This window comes from Aythya ferina, assembly GCF_964211825.1.
Source record: "Aythya ferina genome assembly, chromosome: 4".
Lineage (NCBI taxonomy): Eukaryota > Metazoa > Chordata > Aves > Anseriformes > Anatidae > Aythya > Aythya ferina.
Genome location: NC_140300.1, coordinates 23,585,857 through 23,600,814, shown reverse-complemented (window position 1 = coordinate 23,600,814; position 14,958 = coordinate 23,585,857). Strand labels below are relative to the sequence as shown.

Here is a 14,958-nt window from a genome sequence, read left to right as displayed (position 1 = left end):
GCCAGTGATGTTTAATGTCAACATCTTTCAACAACCACAATGCCAATGGCATCCCATTTCTGTAGAGCCTAAATAAATTTCAGAGCAGAGGTCACTGGGAAGACAGGCAGGCTGGTAGCATGCAGGTTCTCATTCGAGCCATCACGCACACATCGTGCCCAGGCGCCCTGGCCAAGCTGTTCAACAACTCCGTGTTCTTACAACAAAGGAACTATTCTGCAAGCGCAGATTTACTGGAGAGATCATTTTTTCCCCAGCTTCCACCATCATTACTCAACATGGCATACATAATCCCCATCTCTGACCTATTAGCAGCCCCCCCAAGCTTCCCACAGGCAATATAATTGAGTCCTGCTCCATTCCTGAGCACCTGCAAGGAATATGCATGAACACTTCAGCCGCAGCACCAGGCAGAAACCACTTAATCATGAGGCCCCATCAGAATCTTTGCATGGTGAGGGTGAAAGCATAAAAAACTTCACTAACTTTAACTAGTGGAAATTTATTGAGGTTGTACATGGAGGAAGGAAGGATTCAGATCCTATAGACAACAGATCCTCTTAGAAAGGGGAACCCTGATCCGTAGCAGAAGCTCTCTGTAGGCAATGCAAACTCTTCCTTTTAGCACTATGTGGAGTGGAATGATCCCTATATGCACAAGTTTGCTTTTAAGAAATGTGCCAAGGAGCAGTTTGTCAGGAACAATTCTTCCACCCTTCCCTATTCACTGCTCTATCAGCCTGGAAAGCGGGCTGTATGCTGCTGTAATGATGCAATGGAAATAATTATACAAGATCCTACAGAGTGCAGCAAACACCACAATCGGGCACTGCCTGTTCTTTCACTTCTAAAGAGAAGCAGCAGAAAGAATCCCTGGCTAAGAACCCTGCCTTTATTTAGCATTAATCACTTGCCTACTGATGTCTTCTCTAAGGAGGACGTGTTGGTAATGGATCAAGAAGGAACCTGACAGCCCCGCATTCATATCCAGGAAACACATTGCATGTTTCCACTGCTCCATCAATTCTAGATTTTAGCTAATTACTCCCCAGCAAAAAATCACCTCCCACTAACAAAATGTTTTCCCATTGTACAGTAGGATAGTTTCTCGCTACTCAAGTGAGTATTCTGTCTCTGTATGTATATAAAATAATCCAACAACAGCTGATGTTCTGCTATCTATCTGCAATGCTCATGCTAAAGGCCCGTCTGTTCCTGGTTTCTGCACATTCTATCCCCTTCAGTGCTAGTTCTCAGTCTGAATGAAGTCCAAGTTTCTTGTCTCCTCTTTAAAGGCTTTCACTGTTTAGTCTCCTACTCACCTGCTTTCGTCTTCATCTGCCCAGTCTACTTCTCCTACAGAGCCTTCTGCCCTCTTTCATTCTGCTTACCCTAATGTGTGGATACAGTCAGAACCTGTTTGCGAAGCCACACGTACCCTCTATTTCAAATCTGCAGTCAGACATGCCCTAATCTGAGAACTCCGTGTAAAATAAAGCCCTGCTATGAGTTTGTCTGCGAAGATACAAAGAACTGTGGCTCCTGTAGTTTACAGCATTATGCTTAGCAACCTGCTTTGGTTGTCAATGTTGTTTTTCCAATAGAAATAGATAAAGTGCAGTTACCACAAAAGCTTAGATGTTCAGGACCACTGGATGAGGACTTGTTACTAACATGCAAATTCTGTGACCAAACCTATCTGGACTACTGTCTCTTTTATTTTTTTCCCTGTTTGCTTCAGCTCTGTAAAAGAGTTCAACATTTTTTGTCTGTTCTGGGCTCAGAGGAGAATATGACCCTGACAATGCAGACTAAGTTTGTAAGACTGCTTTTAAATCTTCAGAGGAGATGTTGCAGGAACTCACAGGCAGGAGTGCCAGCATAGGAGTCTGCTTAGTCACACAGGCTGCAAAGGTCCTGCTTCTAAAATTTCTTTCTTCTGAAGCTGAACAGAAACTGCAGCAACATAGTGCTAAATTCTTCATCCCAACTCACTCACTTTTAACAAACAGCTCCCTCAATTTGTAACAAAGATGCCCACTCTGGAAGGGCTGGAGTGCCCTGTGTATCTGCTAAACAGGTAACATCAGTTCAGTCCTCTTCAGAAACACGTAGACACCAATTAGCTAAAAGGCATTGTGTGACAATACGCAGGCAGAATAACAACACTGATTAATCTAACTTTGAAGTAAGTTCCTTATGTAATCAGTAATTACACTGAATGGCAGTAAAACACGCAGGGTTTTGCTTTTGGAGAAGAGATCACTTGGCATTTCCATTACCCTCTCAGCAAAACACAGCTCCACAAATGCTGCTTGGGCCTCTACCTCCTAGTTAGGAAACTCGCTGGCAAAAAAAAAGGTCAAGAGAAACACTCCTTGGCAAGTTCAGAGGTGTGAACTGGATTTCCTTCTGAGGTGGGGGAAGGTTTTTGAAAGGACAGATAGCTGGATGAACTTGGGGCTAGGTAGTTTCAGAAAGCATCCAAAAATTCCAGGGGGTGCCTACAAGAACATGTTGGCAGCTGCAAATTTGACTACAGCCTTCTGTGCTTTCATTTCAAACAGGTCTAGGAATTTGATCAAACATGAAGAAGCAGTACTTGTTGTTCAATCTTTTGTTGTAAAAGACGACATATTGGAAGTGACCAGCATCGCATACTAACTGTAAATAATCCTGTAAAACCACAAGCCACAAGATGAAGTGCTTAGGCAAACTGCAAAATACATTTACCAGCTGCTATTCAGTGCCAAGTCCTGACAGACCCACTTATTTCTGCTCTCTTAACATATGTAACTCTGGTATTCCGCACTCTAACTTGACACGATTTCTCAGTTGAATGCTTATGATTTACAGCATAATTGCCTTCTAATTTACTGGAACTGCTTTTTTACCTAGGGTGATTTAACTAAAGCCGTTTCCATATGGTTTGGGCACTCAGCTTGAGCCCATGGATTTAGAACCACGCAGAGTTTTGCTATTGGGCAGGTTGGCATAAATCCCACGTGCAGTGTATATTTGCTTAACACCTCCAAGGTGCTTCAGCAGGACATCTCTCACAAGGCAAAAAAAGCCTCACAAGTTGCTGATTTCCAACGTGATCACTGAAGCCTACCTTCCAAAGGTGAAGGACGTGTCCCTGTTTTGCCCACAGCAGCTCAACCTGCCGCAATAGCGTTGTGCAAAACCCTGCTCACCTTCTTCACTCAGACAGTTCCTGTCTCACATTACTCTCAAACAAAAGAGCCAACTGTCTATTTTTAATGCCGCAACCTTGTCAGCAAGGACATGATTTGCATGCAGACAGAGCTGAATTTCACCCACAGTCTGACATTTACACGTGTGACTCCTGTCTTGCAATAAGCAGCAGCAAGCCCACAGGTCACAGCTGTGCAGCACCGCGCTGTGGCCTCTCTTCCTCTCTGCCACCACGTGGATTGCAGAGCTGGGAAGAGGCTCACAGTGACCTGTGTCTCAGGGTATGCTATGTCATGAGGCTCCAGCCCATTCCTTCCTTCTTCTGAGAAAGGAGGCACCTCTCTTCCCCAGTCACACAGATCTCAACTCAGGAAAACAGAAATTTGAGAGGTCTGACTGTAGGATTAGATAAAGTTCACAATGACTCAAGGGTGAAACCCTAGCCCCAGTGACATCAACAGAAAAACTCTCACTGACTCAAGGGCCAAGATTTCAGCTCGTACCCCAAGTGTCTTCTAAGACAACAAAACTCAGGCTCTGATCCTGCCGATTTACACACCTTTCCCTTCATATACTGAGCAGTTCAAATTCTGCAGAACCATTAACCTCAAGTAAAGTGAAGCCTGTTGGTGAGTTCTAAAGAGGTAAAGTCTTCAGTTATAAATGCAACCTTAAAATCTTACACTGTGGAGGGAAGTTTCCAACAGCACAAAAGCAACTCCATTTTAAAAGAAGTAGTGTCAGCTCCTCCACTTACGCCACACTCTGTGAAGCATCAGATAACACAACAAGAACACGTTCTTAAGTGTGATTATGAGGGTTGCTTCCTGTGGTATTTTTTTTTTTTTTTTTTCCTTTTTACTTACTTTCGTTTGATCATCAGCTTTGAACACATAGCAGATACTTTGCTGATTTGCTGCTCCATCCTTTATCAGACAGGCAAAGTAGCTGGGATCATGGCTGTTGTGGATCAGCTTGTGGACCTGCTGTGGCTTGTACTCAAACAAACTGGAGCAAATCAACGGATCCCATTGCTGGTCTTTCCCCATGTCCGGTTCACATCGCAAGCTCGCTGGTGAAACACAGAGCCGGATTTGGCTAGTGCCAGGGTCTTCTTTGGGAGACTTGGTACTGAGCGTCCGGATCTCCGCCACAACCCACGGCAGCATGGACATGGTGGTCAGGGAATGCACTGGCAGAGAGCCAACAAACTGGAGGCTGAAACTTGCCGAGAAGTCCCCAGGTGCTTGGCATTTTTTAACTTTGAACGTTATTGGCTCCATTTTACAATCCTTTAGGGATCCCGGACTAGTTCACCAGCACATCAGTTCCATGGAATGACAATTTCTGGATGGCTCCTTAATTAAGGAACAGAAGAAATCTGGAAGTAAAAGAGACAGTTATGTAGGTGCTGCAACCCTATTAAAAATGAACTGTCAGCAACACAAATATTTCACAGATTAATATCAGAAGAGACATACTGACCGTATGCCGTGACATACCTGCACATTTCCCCTACCTTGGGCCTTACTGTGCAACAAACATAATAGCACTAAATATATTGCTTGTAAAAAGCTCAGTCTTGATTAAAAAAGCTACTCTTGTAACCCCTGTTAAATCATCTAATGAGTAACTAAACTCAAGAGTGCGCCTTCTCTTTAGTCTGTTTTTGTTTCATGGCCAGGCAGGTGTGGATCACATAGGCCTTCATCAATCCCATTATTGGAGAGAGAACTCAGATTAGCATTATAACCCGCATGCCATTTGAAATCAATGCTTGCTGAGCCACTTTCACATTTAAAAGAAAATGAGATTAGAAGAAAAGGTCGTCTCTCTTATTCATGGGTGGATGAGCTTGAACTTAGCCCCTGACACGGAGTTGTTTTCTTGGGTATCGTCTGCTGACCAAGCAGACCTTTCTCATTAGCTAACACCCCAGAAATCTTTGTCATGTGTAAAAGCTTACAGCAGCCAACTGACCCATCGCTAACACACCTGTCGGATGGCACAGAGGAGCGACAATCCTTATAGGAGCCCCCTAAAAAGCAGGCGAGGATTCACAATTTGTGGCTGTGTTTTAGGGCCTTGTCGGCCAGCCAGAATATGTAATGTTTGCCACGTTGATATTGTATCATTGTATTTGTCTCAACTATCAACTGGAACCAAGTCACACATTGCCCTCTTATAACCCAGTTATACCCAGCATATACACCACTACTAAAATGATATATAGAGAGGAACAGTCATAAGAAAATCCAGTACTTGCATTTATCTACCCATTTAGTTCTGCAAAACACGGTCTAGGAAAACACACAGCTTGGCATTCAGTACATTACCGTGTTTTAACTCTTTATTAATTGAATCTGGTTTCAGCTGTTGCATTATTCTGCGTGAGACTGATGGGAAGCTGACAGGCCTATAATTGCCTACATCTAAATACCATGACACGAGCTTACCCTCAGCCTTCTGAAAGTTTCCCATGGAAGACCTATTAAAAACAACACGAGCAGTCCCAAGAACTCCTGACAAAACATTTTTAATGATATTTGAACAAGTATTTAATAAATGGCATCTGTTTACTGTGGCAACAGTATTTCTGCTCTTTGTTCATCTACAACCACAGGCAAAAATAGCAGGATTTTTCTCACAAGTTTTCACTAAACTTTGTCCTTTATTTGTCCTTGCACAAATATTTTCAAACTGAAAATATTTTCCAGCAGTACTTCACCTCTGTTGAAAATGAAGACAAATTTTAGGATTTTTTTTTTTTTTTTAAAAAAAAAGACAATTTCAAGATGGAAATTCATTTTAAACTAAATAATTGCTTAAAATGCAACTGATTTGCAGATGCCTAAATGGGGAAAAGTGGTTCTGCAGTGACTGGCAAACTGGAAAACCAAGAGACTTGCAGAAGCCGTGTGTTTGGGTAGATTTACCTTTTGGGAACTTCTGCATCTTATGACAGATGAACTCTGTGGCAACACGGCCAATTCCAAGGACACCAAATTCAGAAAGAGAATCCAATAGCACAGGAATTTAAAAACACTGACAAAGTCTTTGTATAAGTAGCATGATAAAAGTGTGGAACAAGTTTTTAAAAAGCCTTTCTATATGTGCACACGTGTATGGGTAGGAGTTATATACCTCATTTCAAGCACACTAAAATGATTTTACTTGTTTGTTTCCCAAGCAAGAAGACACCCAGCTTTCATGAGATAGATACACATGCACTGCATGGTATGGGATATGCTTGAAGAAGTATTTTTACACCTTATCAACACAAAGTGCTACACTCAGTTATCATTATAGCTTTGCATCTGTCAGGAAGCAGTATCTTCTCTTCCTCTTTGACACACTATTACAAATTTGCTCTCCTTGAACATAACAGTGAAATTTAGGTCAACATCTTGCAAGGAAGCCTGGATTCATTCATGTCTATAACGGTGCACTGTCCAAAACACATGAAAAATCCATCAATAGGTTTTAGTGTTCTTGTTGTTTAGTAGCACACACAATAACCTGAGGACAAAAAAGCCTACCAGAACTCGATTCTCAGTTGAAAACCAGGAGGAGCGAGCAGCTGAACAGATGATGACTGATTAGCCACATCCTCTTTGTAACCATATTTCTCAATTGGTTTCTCAGAACTCTTTTTGCTTTTGTTTTAGAAGAAAACAAATAAAGTACATGTAAAAATACAAAGTTATTGTCATTTAAGTCAACTTCTTAAGGAAGAGAAGTTTCCTTGGAAGCACCATCATTTACCACGCTTTTTTACCCTAGGCCTACAAAGAGCTGCAGCCCCAAATAGGATTAAATATCACAGCATAATACATCATTCTGAGCTCCAGCTACAAGGACCAAACAATATTTTAAATAAACAGGTCAATACTCTGTCATACTTCAACAAACACTGTGCTGTTGGAATGTATTTCATATAAATGCAAAGCTTCTTGGCATCCATCTCTTCTCAACAAAATAAACACCTTGCAAAGTTGACAACATAAATACTCTGGTCTCTGCATTTGGTATTTCTAAAGAAAAACAGTTGATACTAAATCAAAACAGTGGACTAGAAGTTAGAATGTTTTCTAGGAGAGGGGCTAAAAGTGCAGCTTCTGAGAGCACAGATTTAGCAGCACTAAGAGGTCTCCAGACCGAGCCCCCTGCACTCCGGACCACACAGTTCTGCACGTTTTCTCCCTTTTCCCTGCCATTTATGCTCCTGCTGCCACCTTTATCTTAATTTACACTCAAATCCCACCAGAAATTATACCCATTGCACATTGCTCAGGTTAAAATCCTTTACGTTCACACCGAGGACTAAGGTTGCACTTCGAGTATTTATGTCCTTGATGAATTTAGACCTAAAAATAGTTCTGATCACCTCCACAGGCCTATTCTTAGCCATGAAATTTAGCCCACCTTATAACTGAAGAGTGGCTGTGCCTTGAGCCTGTCTGTTTGCCCTGACACCACAGCACCTTCACCCTCCTCTGGGTGCTGCCACCCAGCTCATCCCCCATGAAACGTGACACTGCAGTACAGTGACATGAATAAAAGCAGTAAAAAAATGAAATTCAGTGTATTGCATGTTGGATTCAAAACTGTCTCTCCCAGCATTAATTTTATTTTTTTGTCGCAGAATTATGCCTAACAAACCCAGTACCACCTTCTGTACTTGGAGACAGCAGATTTAGCACTAACACGAAAGATGCACATGGGAACATGGGTGCTCTCTGCCCTCAACTTCTCCTTCCCCACAATCAACTCAACCACTTTGCACAAGAGGGGAGCAGGCTTAGATAGCACACAAGACGATGCTGATAGGCCTGCTCTGATACTGTGTTTAAAAACCACATATTTCAGGCTCTCTTAATTTCCCACATTCGGTTGCATTCTCACCTTTTCACAACACCAGAAAATAAAAGGGATGCCACCAGCAAGAAGCCAGCGTGATGGCAGGACAGTTTGAAGGCAAGAGCTACAAAAATCAGTACTCGACCCTCTGGAGCCCAGGCTGTCTCTGCAGGAAGGTACGTGGCTAAGCAGCCGCGCATCACGCAGGACAGCAGTTCTCAAAACTCGCCTCATCCCAAGAGAGCTAAGACTTGATCATGAGGACAAGGTGAAGACTTTGTGTGTAGTTTGGTTAGATGAGGTCAGGGTCAGCTTTGAGGTTAGGAAGGAAAATCCTTTTGGGTACAGAGAACAGGCTGTACAGTGAACCTATATGGTTAATGTGCATTGTTTCCAGTGTGGGGCAATAAAAATTACCTTTTTGCTGCTGGAAAGAGTCCGGACAGCTTTGGGATGGACTCAGGCTAATACAGAAAACCACATAAAGAGGGGAGAGACTGTCCTGAACTTCAAGTACATACACGATCCAAGGAAAGCAGGAACTGCAACAGTGGTTAAGAGCTATCCTACAACCTTTGTTTCTCCTGGCCTAGGCTAAATTCGATGCAGAAGCAGCCAGAAGTCCCAGACACACATCAGAAGCGCTGAGTTCACACTGTGCCAAGGCAGGCAGCAGTCAGGGCTTCTGCACATCAGTGATGAAACCAGGAGTTTGGCCTGGGGGCTGCTGAACAAAGACCCCCGCTTCCTCAGCCTTTGCAGTTCATCCAAGACAACCGTACAGTTACCCTGCATCAAGCTGCTGACAGCACAGTCTCTGTAGGTCCATTTTCTGCTTCCCCTTGAAGAAGCCAAGCAACACTTCCAGCCACGCAGCAAGGTCCCGTGAAGAACAGCTGGTCCCAGAGAACACAGATTTGTTCAGCTCTTCCCTGCAGGGCATTAGCGCTGAGCCCTCCCGACAAATGGAACCAGAGGCACTGGTACTGGCTGCACTTCACCACTGATTATTTTAGCAGAAATATCATCCCAGTCGAGGATTATGAGGAGCCCTGGCCTGCAGCCAGAACTCTGGAAAGCAAGCCAGAATGAAATACCACTCCTCTCCCTCCCTCTGATCCCTAACCGAGATTTACATTGGCTTCACTCATGCTGACAGATTTTTCTATCCACCTAGCAGGAAATGCAGAAGAATACAAATTGGAGCACGTATTAGGCATGTCGTGATATGGACACTGCTGAGAAGGGGTCCTTCTACATCGCCACGTGAAACAAATCTCTCTGTTGGTGTCACAGCACAGCATCCATTAGGTTGCTCTCTGGGGCAGCTGGTTGTGAGCCCCATCTTTCTTCTTGCAGCTTCAACCAACACTTCTGGCTTGTTTTCTCTAGAGAAGTAAGGCCATTTAGGTATCATGCTACAGGTTGCCTTAAGTTTTCAAATAGCTCTAATTTAACCCAAACTGGCATTGGAATCACAAAGTGCTCTTCCTTTACAAGGTTGTTCTTTTTATCTGACAGTCGCTTACTACGTGCTGTTTCCTCCTGGAACCACTTGTTGTGAGTAACATCATGTACAAATCCAGAAGTCAGTTTGCCTCACAAGTTATTTTTAATTTCCATTCTTTATTCACATGCTTGCATTAAATGCTGACTTTTTAAGGAGTCTTTTCGATGCCTTCAGCAGCTTCGGACATGACCCTGAATAATGTTCTGCCACGTACTCCAAGCAAATTGTTTGGTTTTGTGGAAATAAGCACACCTAGAAGTATTTGCCTATACAGCCAGCATTTATTTCACCCCTTAAACAGGTTATAAGCAATTAAGTAGATTAATAGCAAGGAAAGAGTAAAGCAAAATGGTAATATATTCTGAATTATAAACATGCAATCACCTACCAAATGGAAACAGCTTCCCATTACCAGCCTTGATATCTGTTGCTACTTCCCCAGTACAGCCCACAGAAAGTGATATTGTAATGACTGAGGCTGGACCTTGGATGCTTCTGAGCCAGCCTCACGCTGACCTGACCAAAATTAGGCTGTCCTACCACTGCAGTGCAATTAAGCAAATCTTTGTAACAGAAAGCTCCCTGTGTCAATTGCCTCCCGAACGCTGCTCCATTTCATTCAATTGCATCTCTACAGCCAAACTCCTCGCATCCAATTTTTCAGTTAACCAAATTATGGAGCAAAAAAAGTGCCAAGAGGTCCATATACCATTGAATCTGTTCGGCCTTCCTGCCAACCTGCCATTTTCCTCACCTGCACGTATTTCTGCCTTTGCATGTTACCTGTGACTTCCAGCGTTTCTACAAACCGAGCTGTGCTGATTTCCCATCTCATCCCTTGCAAGCGTTAAAGGCATAAGCTCATTCACCGGGTCAGCAGTGTCTGAGCTTTATGGAGTGTCCATTTTATTAATTTTGGCCCTGGATGTCCCGCTCAGCCTCTGGTGCGGGCAGCAGCACCTCTCCCACGAAGGCTCCTGCAGCAGCCGGCCCCAGCGCCCACACACAGCACATGAGCGAGGTCTCAGCCTCTCCTACCCCCTCTATAAATAACCACACGGCTCCTACCCCTCAGGAACACCTCACCGGGAGCTCATTCCTTCGTTAAGTTAAAACTTCAGGTTTAAGGGGCAGAAAGGCTGGGGGTGAACCCCAGCCACAAAGCTTTGGCGTTACCCTCCGGGGGCGAGTCGCTGTGGGGCTGCTCCGGGCAGGACCGGGCTGTGGCAGAGTTACACCGAGGCGTCCCGCAGTGAAGGACGAGGAAGGAGGAGGAAGAGGAGGAGGAGGAGAGTTACACCCAGCCCCCAGCACTGCCTTAACTCAGCCCAGCCGAGCGGCTCGGGGCAGCCGCGGGGAGCAGCCGGGTGCCCGCAGCCCCGCGGGGGGGACATTTTGGCAGCCCTCTGGGGGCGGCTCGCCCGCACTCCTGCTCTTCCTCCCAGCCCCCAGCCGCCCTTCTCCTCCTGCTCCCAGCCCAGCAGCGAGCAGCCTTCCCCCCGCACCCCCGGTCCCTCAGCGGGGCCGCCTCTTACCGCCGCCGCCACAGGATGTGCTCGCTGCGAGGAGGCTGCGCCGCCCGCCCGCTGCCGCTGAGGGGAGAGGGCAGAGCCGCCAAGGGGCTGAGGGAGGGCTCGGCAGGGGGCAGGAGGCTCCCGAGATGGCTCCCGGTGGCCGCCGCCTGCTGGTACCGCCCGGGGAGAGGCGAGCCCGGGGCCGCCCGCACCTGAGGCGGGCAGGGCAGGGCCGGGCTGAGGCTCCGCAGCCGCCTCTCGCCGCCTCCCGCTGCAGCCTCCGAGGGTAAAAATAGCAGCGGGGCGGGGAGCAGGGGGGTGGCGGCCCCCAGAGGGCAGAGCTGAGGGGTCAGGGAGGTTTATGGGGGGTTAGAGGGACTCAGGTGGGTGCGAAGTGACCACAAGTTGCAGCGCTTGGAGGGGCTGTGGAAGGAAATCGCCTCAGGGAGCCGGGCCCGGCGCTGTGTGCGAGCCCTGGAGGCAGCAGCAGGACCCCCCCCCCCCCAGGTCCCAGCACAGCCCTGAGCCTCTCAGCCTCACCTCCTCGCCCCTGACAGCAGCTGGGCCTTGTGCTGCTAGCCCGCCTCAGCAATTAGGGGTCCGGGGACTTAATTACGCTGCTCTCCAGATGGCCGAGGCACCCTGCGTCCTGGCTCTGGCTCTGCAGCCCGCTCTGGCTCTCAATTAATTCCGGCTCTTCTTGGCACTGAGGCGGCTGGTTTGCTTGCGTTTAAGTAAGTGGAATCAAAGCTTGCTCCGGAAAATTTGCTCCGCTGCTAACGTGCGCTGCTCCATGAGGGAAGTAATTAAGTAGGCTGTCAAATCCTAGCGCAGCGTTTCCTCAGATTATGACAAACAAGCCGCGGTTCGGTCCCTAAGCACATCCCTTACTTGCTAAGAGCGCAGTGGTTGTATCTACATGACTTCTGCTTGCTCTGTGTACTTTTATAGGATTGATGATGTGTGGGTGAAAGTATGAAAGCAGCAGCTTGCTCGGAGCAGTTGCTCCCAGTCTGTACTTTGTTCGTGGCTTGCTGCTCCTCCTTCAGACGCAGGGTTCAGACACAGGAGCACCTCGTGCTTTCAGTGGCATCCCCAAGGAATGCCACCCCTGCAAGCCTCACCAGTCTCGTGTCTTCAAGCCATCACAGCTAAGGACAATGGTACGTAGAGCTACCAGCTGCCAACCTTAGCACCTGAGACAAGTCCTTTTACTTGCTTTAAGCCTGCAGCCTGAGCATTTCATGCCCCTAGTAGTCAATCATGTTATGGAAGACAACAAACTGCAATCCCCAATTACACAGCTCCAGCACTTTGGCCAAGACTAACATAATCCCAGGTTATCAAACTGGGATTTTAGGAAGACTTTTTTTTTACAGCTTTTGCCTTTCAGAAGGTGATAATGAAACAGATAAGGATCCTACAAGGCTATTTCTTCCTGCTTGGAAAAGCCCTGATCATCAACAGAAGTATAGAGCACCACAAATACAAATCCTCTCTTCATTCTCCTCCTGGATAGCTGGGAAAGAAGTTGGACCGTGACTGATCTCATTCACAGGGGTCTCTTTTACTTTTTCTATTATTCTTAGCTCATGAGTTTTAATTCTTTGCCTTGCATGTTTTTTGTCAAATTACTTAAGCTAGAGTATTTCATGCGCAAAGTGAAATGCCTCTGATAAGAACTATACTTACATTGGTTTAATAGTTTAATCTACTCTAGTTTTTTCAAAACTAATTTAAAAGTCCACGTAACAAAAATTCTATGAGATACCTAAAATGATGCAGAGAAATAGGGTTGTGCATTAAGTCACCTTCTGTTTCTGGTTTTAGCACCTTTCCCAGGGCTGCAAGATATGGTTCACCATCCTCATGATATAACAGCTGCGCTTTCCTGCAGATAAGTATTTGCATACTGTATTTGAAGAACAAAAAGATCGTTCTGGCTTGTACATCTGTGACACATTTACCCAGGATGCAGGAAGACCATTTTGTTTTCTGCTTGGACTGAGCAGAACGTTCGACCTACTTTCCATGGAAGTTTCCTAATGATGAACCTCAAGGATACATTGGACAGCATTCCTTCTCCCTATTTCCTGCTGAAATGGTAAAGTTATAGGGGAAAAAAAAAGTTTGATTTGTGAAAACAAGAAGAAAACTAGAAGGGGGTCATAGGTTCGAATCCATGAGAAGTAAATGCTTCCATGCGTTCCAGGAACATGTAATATACCAAAGCAGAATCTCTGTATTCAGGTGAAAGCTCTGAACACCAGACTTCCTAATTTTGTTTGGTTTTCTGAAATGGTAAATCTTTGTGTATGTGTGTTGTTTATTTTTTTTTTTCCTTAAAGACTAAGGAAGAGAAGCATCTGGTCATTTGATCCTAGCTGAGGTAGGTTTGTAGACCAGCACGAAGCAGATCAGTGAAATTTATGCTGAATACATATGCACAGGGGGAGAGGCAGAACTTTGGGCAGCTGTGATTGTGGATTCACCCTTTAAAGCACGACTAAGCAAACAGGAAGTCTAAAGTTTCCACCCAAGGTACTTTCAGAGCTGAAGTTCCTCCACAGTTAGCCAACAGCTGAGCAGTAACAATCTGGATTATGACTGAGAAGGTGGGTACCTATGCTGTGCTTGCATTAGAAATGTCTATACTTTCCCCCTGGGTAATCATATTAATCAATTTGTAGTTCTATTATTAAAAAAGAAAAAAAAGTCCAAGTCTTTATTTGTGATTTGTTTTGTGTGCATCAATTTAGTACCTCATTAAGGACCTGACACTCTTTTGTAGTCCTTTAACTTAAATGAGCTCCTGATAAAGTACGACATTCTTGTCCAATGACACTGTATCTCCAGACACTCTCTATACATGGTTCCAGACATTCCATAAACAAAATTTATTGGAATGAATTGTTTACTATGTCATGTTTGCCTGATTAATATTCTGTAAAAATGCGTGACAGCCACTTTTCTCGGTGGTTATCTTCCTAGACAAGAGGCTTTCTGTTACCAGTCATCATGAGTAAAGTGTCATGAAAGAGCTGAGTGACTGTTACAGATCCTGCCTGCAGCCCTTTCAGATTTCATGATAAATCCTCCCTCCCCTTTACTCCCCTAAATACATCTGCAAATGACTTACCAGCGATTGTGTGAGCATTTCAAGCTTTTCCTTTTGTTTGGGAGCTGCTGTTGCTATGCCACCACCATTCGTATTGCTTTTTATTTAGGTGGATGTTAGAAGATGATTAGATAGTTTAATAGGCTCACCCCGTTATGCACAATGTTCTGGTGGTGCGTGGCCTCATTTCGGTGACTTGGCAATCGCTATTCAAAAGAGAAGTGTTGGCTTCCACTTGGAAGTTGGACAGGAACACTATCCTTGATGCATTTGTGTACTTATGTAGTACAAAAGATGAAGATTACCTTTGATTTATTAAGTACTTGTGGGCAGAGAACAGTTTTGTTGGTGATTATTATTTACAATTAATGTTTATATTTGACATAATGTGTGGCATCCAGGTGCCCTCCACTACGGTGTCCTAAAAGTCCCTAATCTTGTAAAGATTTATGTGGGTGCTTAACAAATGGTCCTGCCCTGTTTAATGTCACTGCTCACAGTGGCTGTTAAGCTAGGATGTAAGGTTTGCGTATCGCTGGTGTGTCAAAATAAAAAGCACAAGCACCAGAACTTTGGAAAGCAATAGCAAGCAGGAAGTTTATGAAAATGTTGTAAACAAATTAGTTACAGATTTAAACATACTTTATGAATATGAGAATAATTGCTTATCTATTAAATTTTTATAGTGAATTCCAGTTGTCCCTGGCTGGTTGGTTGTTATACAGCAAAAGTCTCAAATAAATCCTTCTACAACCCAA

At 44.8% G+C, this 14,958-nt stretch overlaps 1 protein-coding gene and 1 long non-coding RNA gene across 6 annotated transcripts in view; one reads left to right on the top strand and one right to left on the bottom strand.

The window, feature by feature from the left end:
• TBC1D1 (TBC1 domain family member 1) overlaps positions 1 to 11,956 on the bottom strand; it is a 110,147-nt gene extending 98,191 nt beyond the window's left edge. For 2 of the 5 annotated variants that reach the window (XM_084517644.1, XM_084517647.1), the window contains exons 1-2: positions 10,745 to 10,880; positions 4,065 to 4,579 (exon numbers count right to left, since the gene is read on the bottom strand). In XM_084517644.1, coding sequence (XP_084373770.1) covers positions 4,065 to 4,481 — 417 coding nt within the window. In that variant the 5' untranslated portion in view covers positions 4,482 to 4,579; positions 10,745 to 10,880. Of the gene's footprint in view, positions 1 to 4,064; positions 4,580 to 10,744; positions 10,881 to 11,622 lie in introns of those variants that run through there. The other 3 variants (XM_084517646.1, XM_084517649.1, XM_084517648.1) reach the window with 3 other exon arrangements.
• On the top strand, positions 11,109 to 14,958 carry LOC311435991. The gene is made up of 2 exons (XR_014692521.1): positions 11,109 to 11,368; positions 12,034 to 14,958. It is a non-coding gene; the product is annotated as an uncharacterized lncRNA (long non-coding RNA).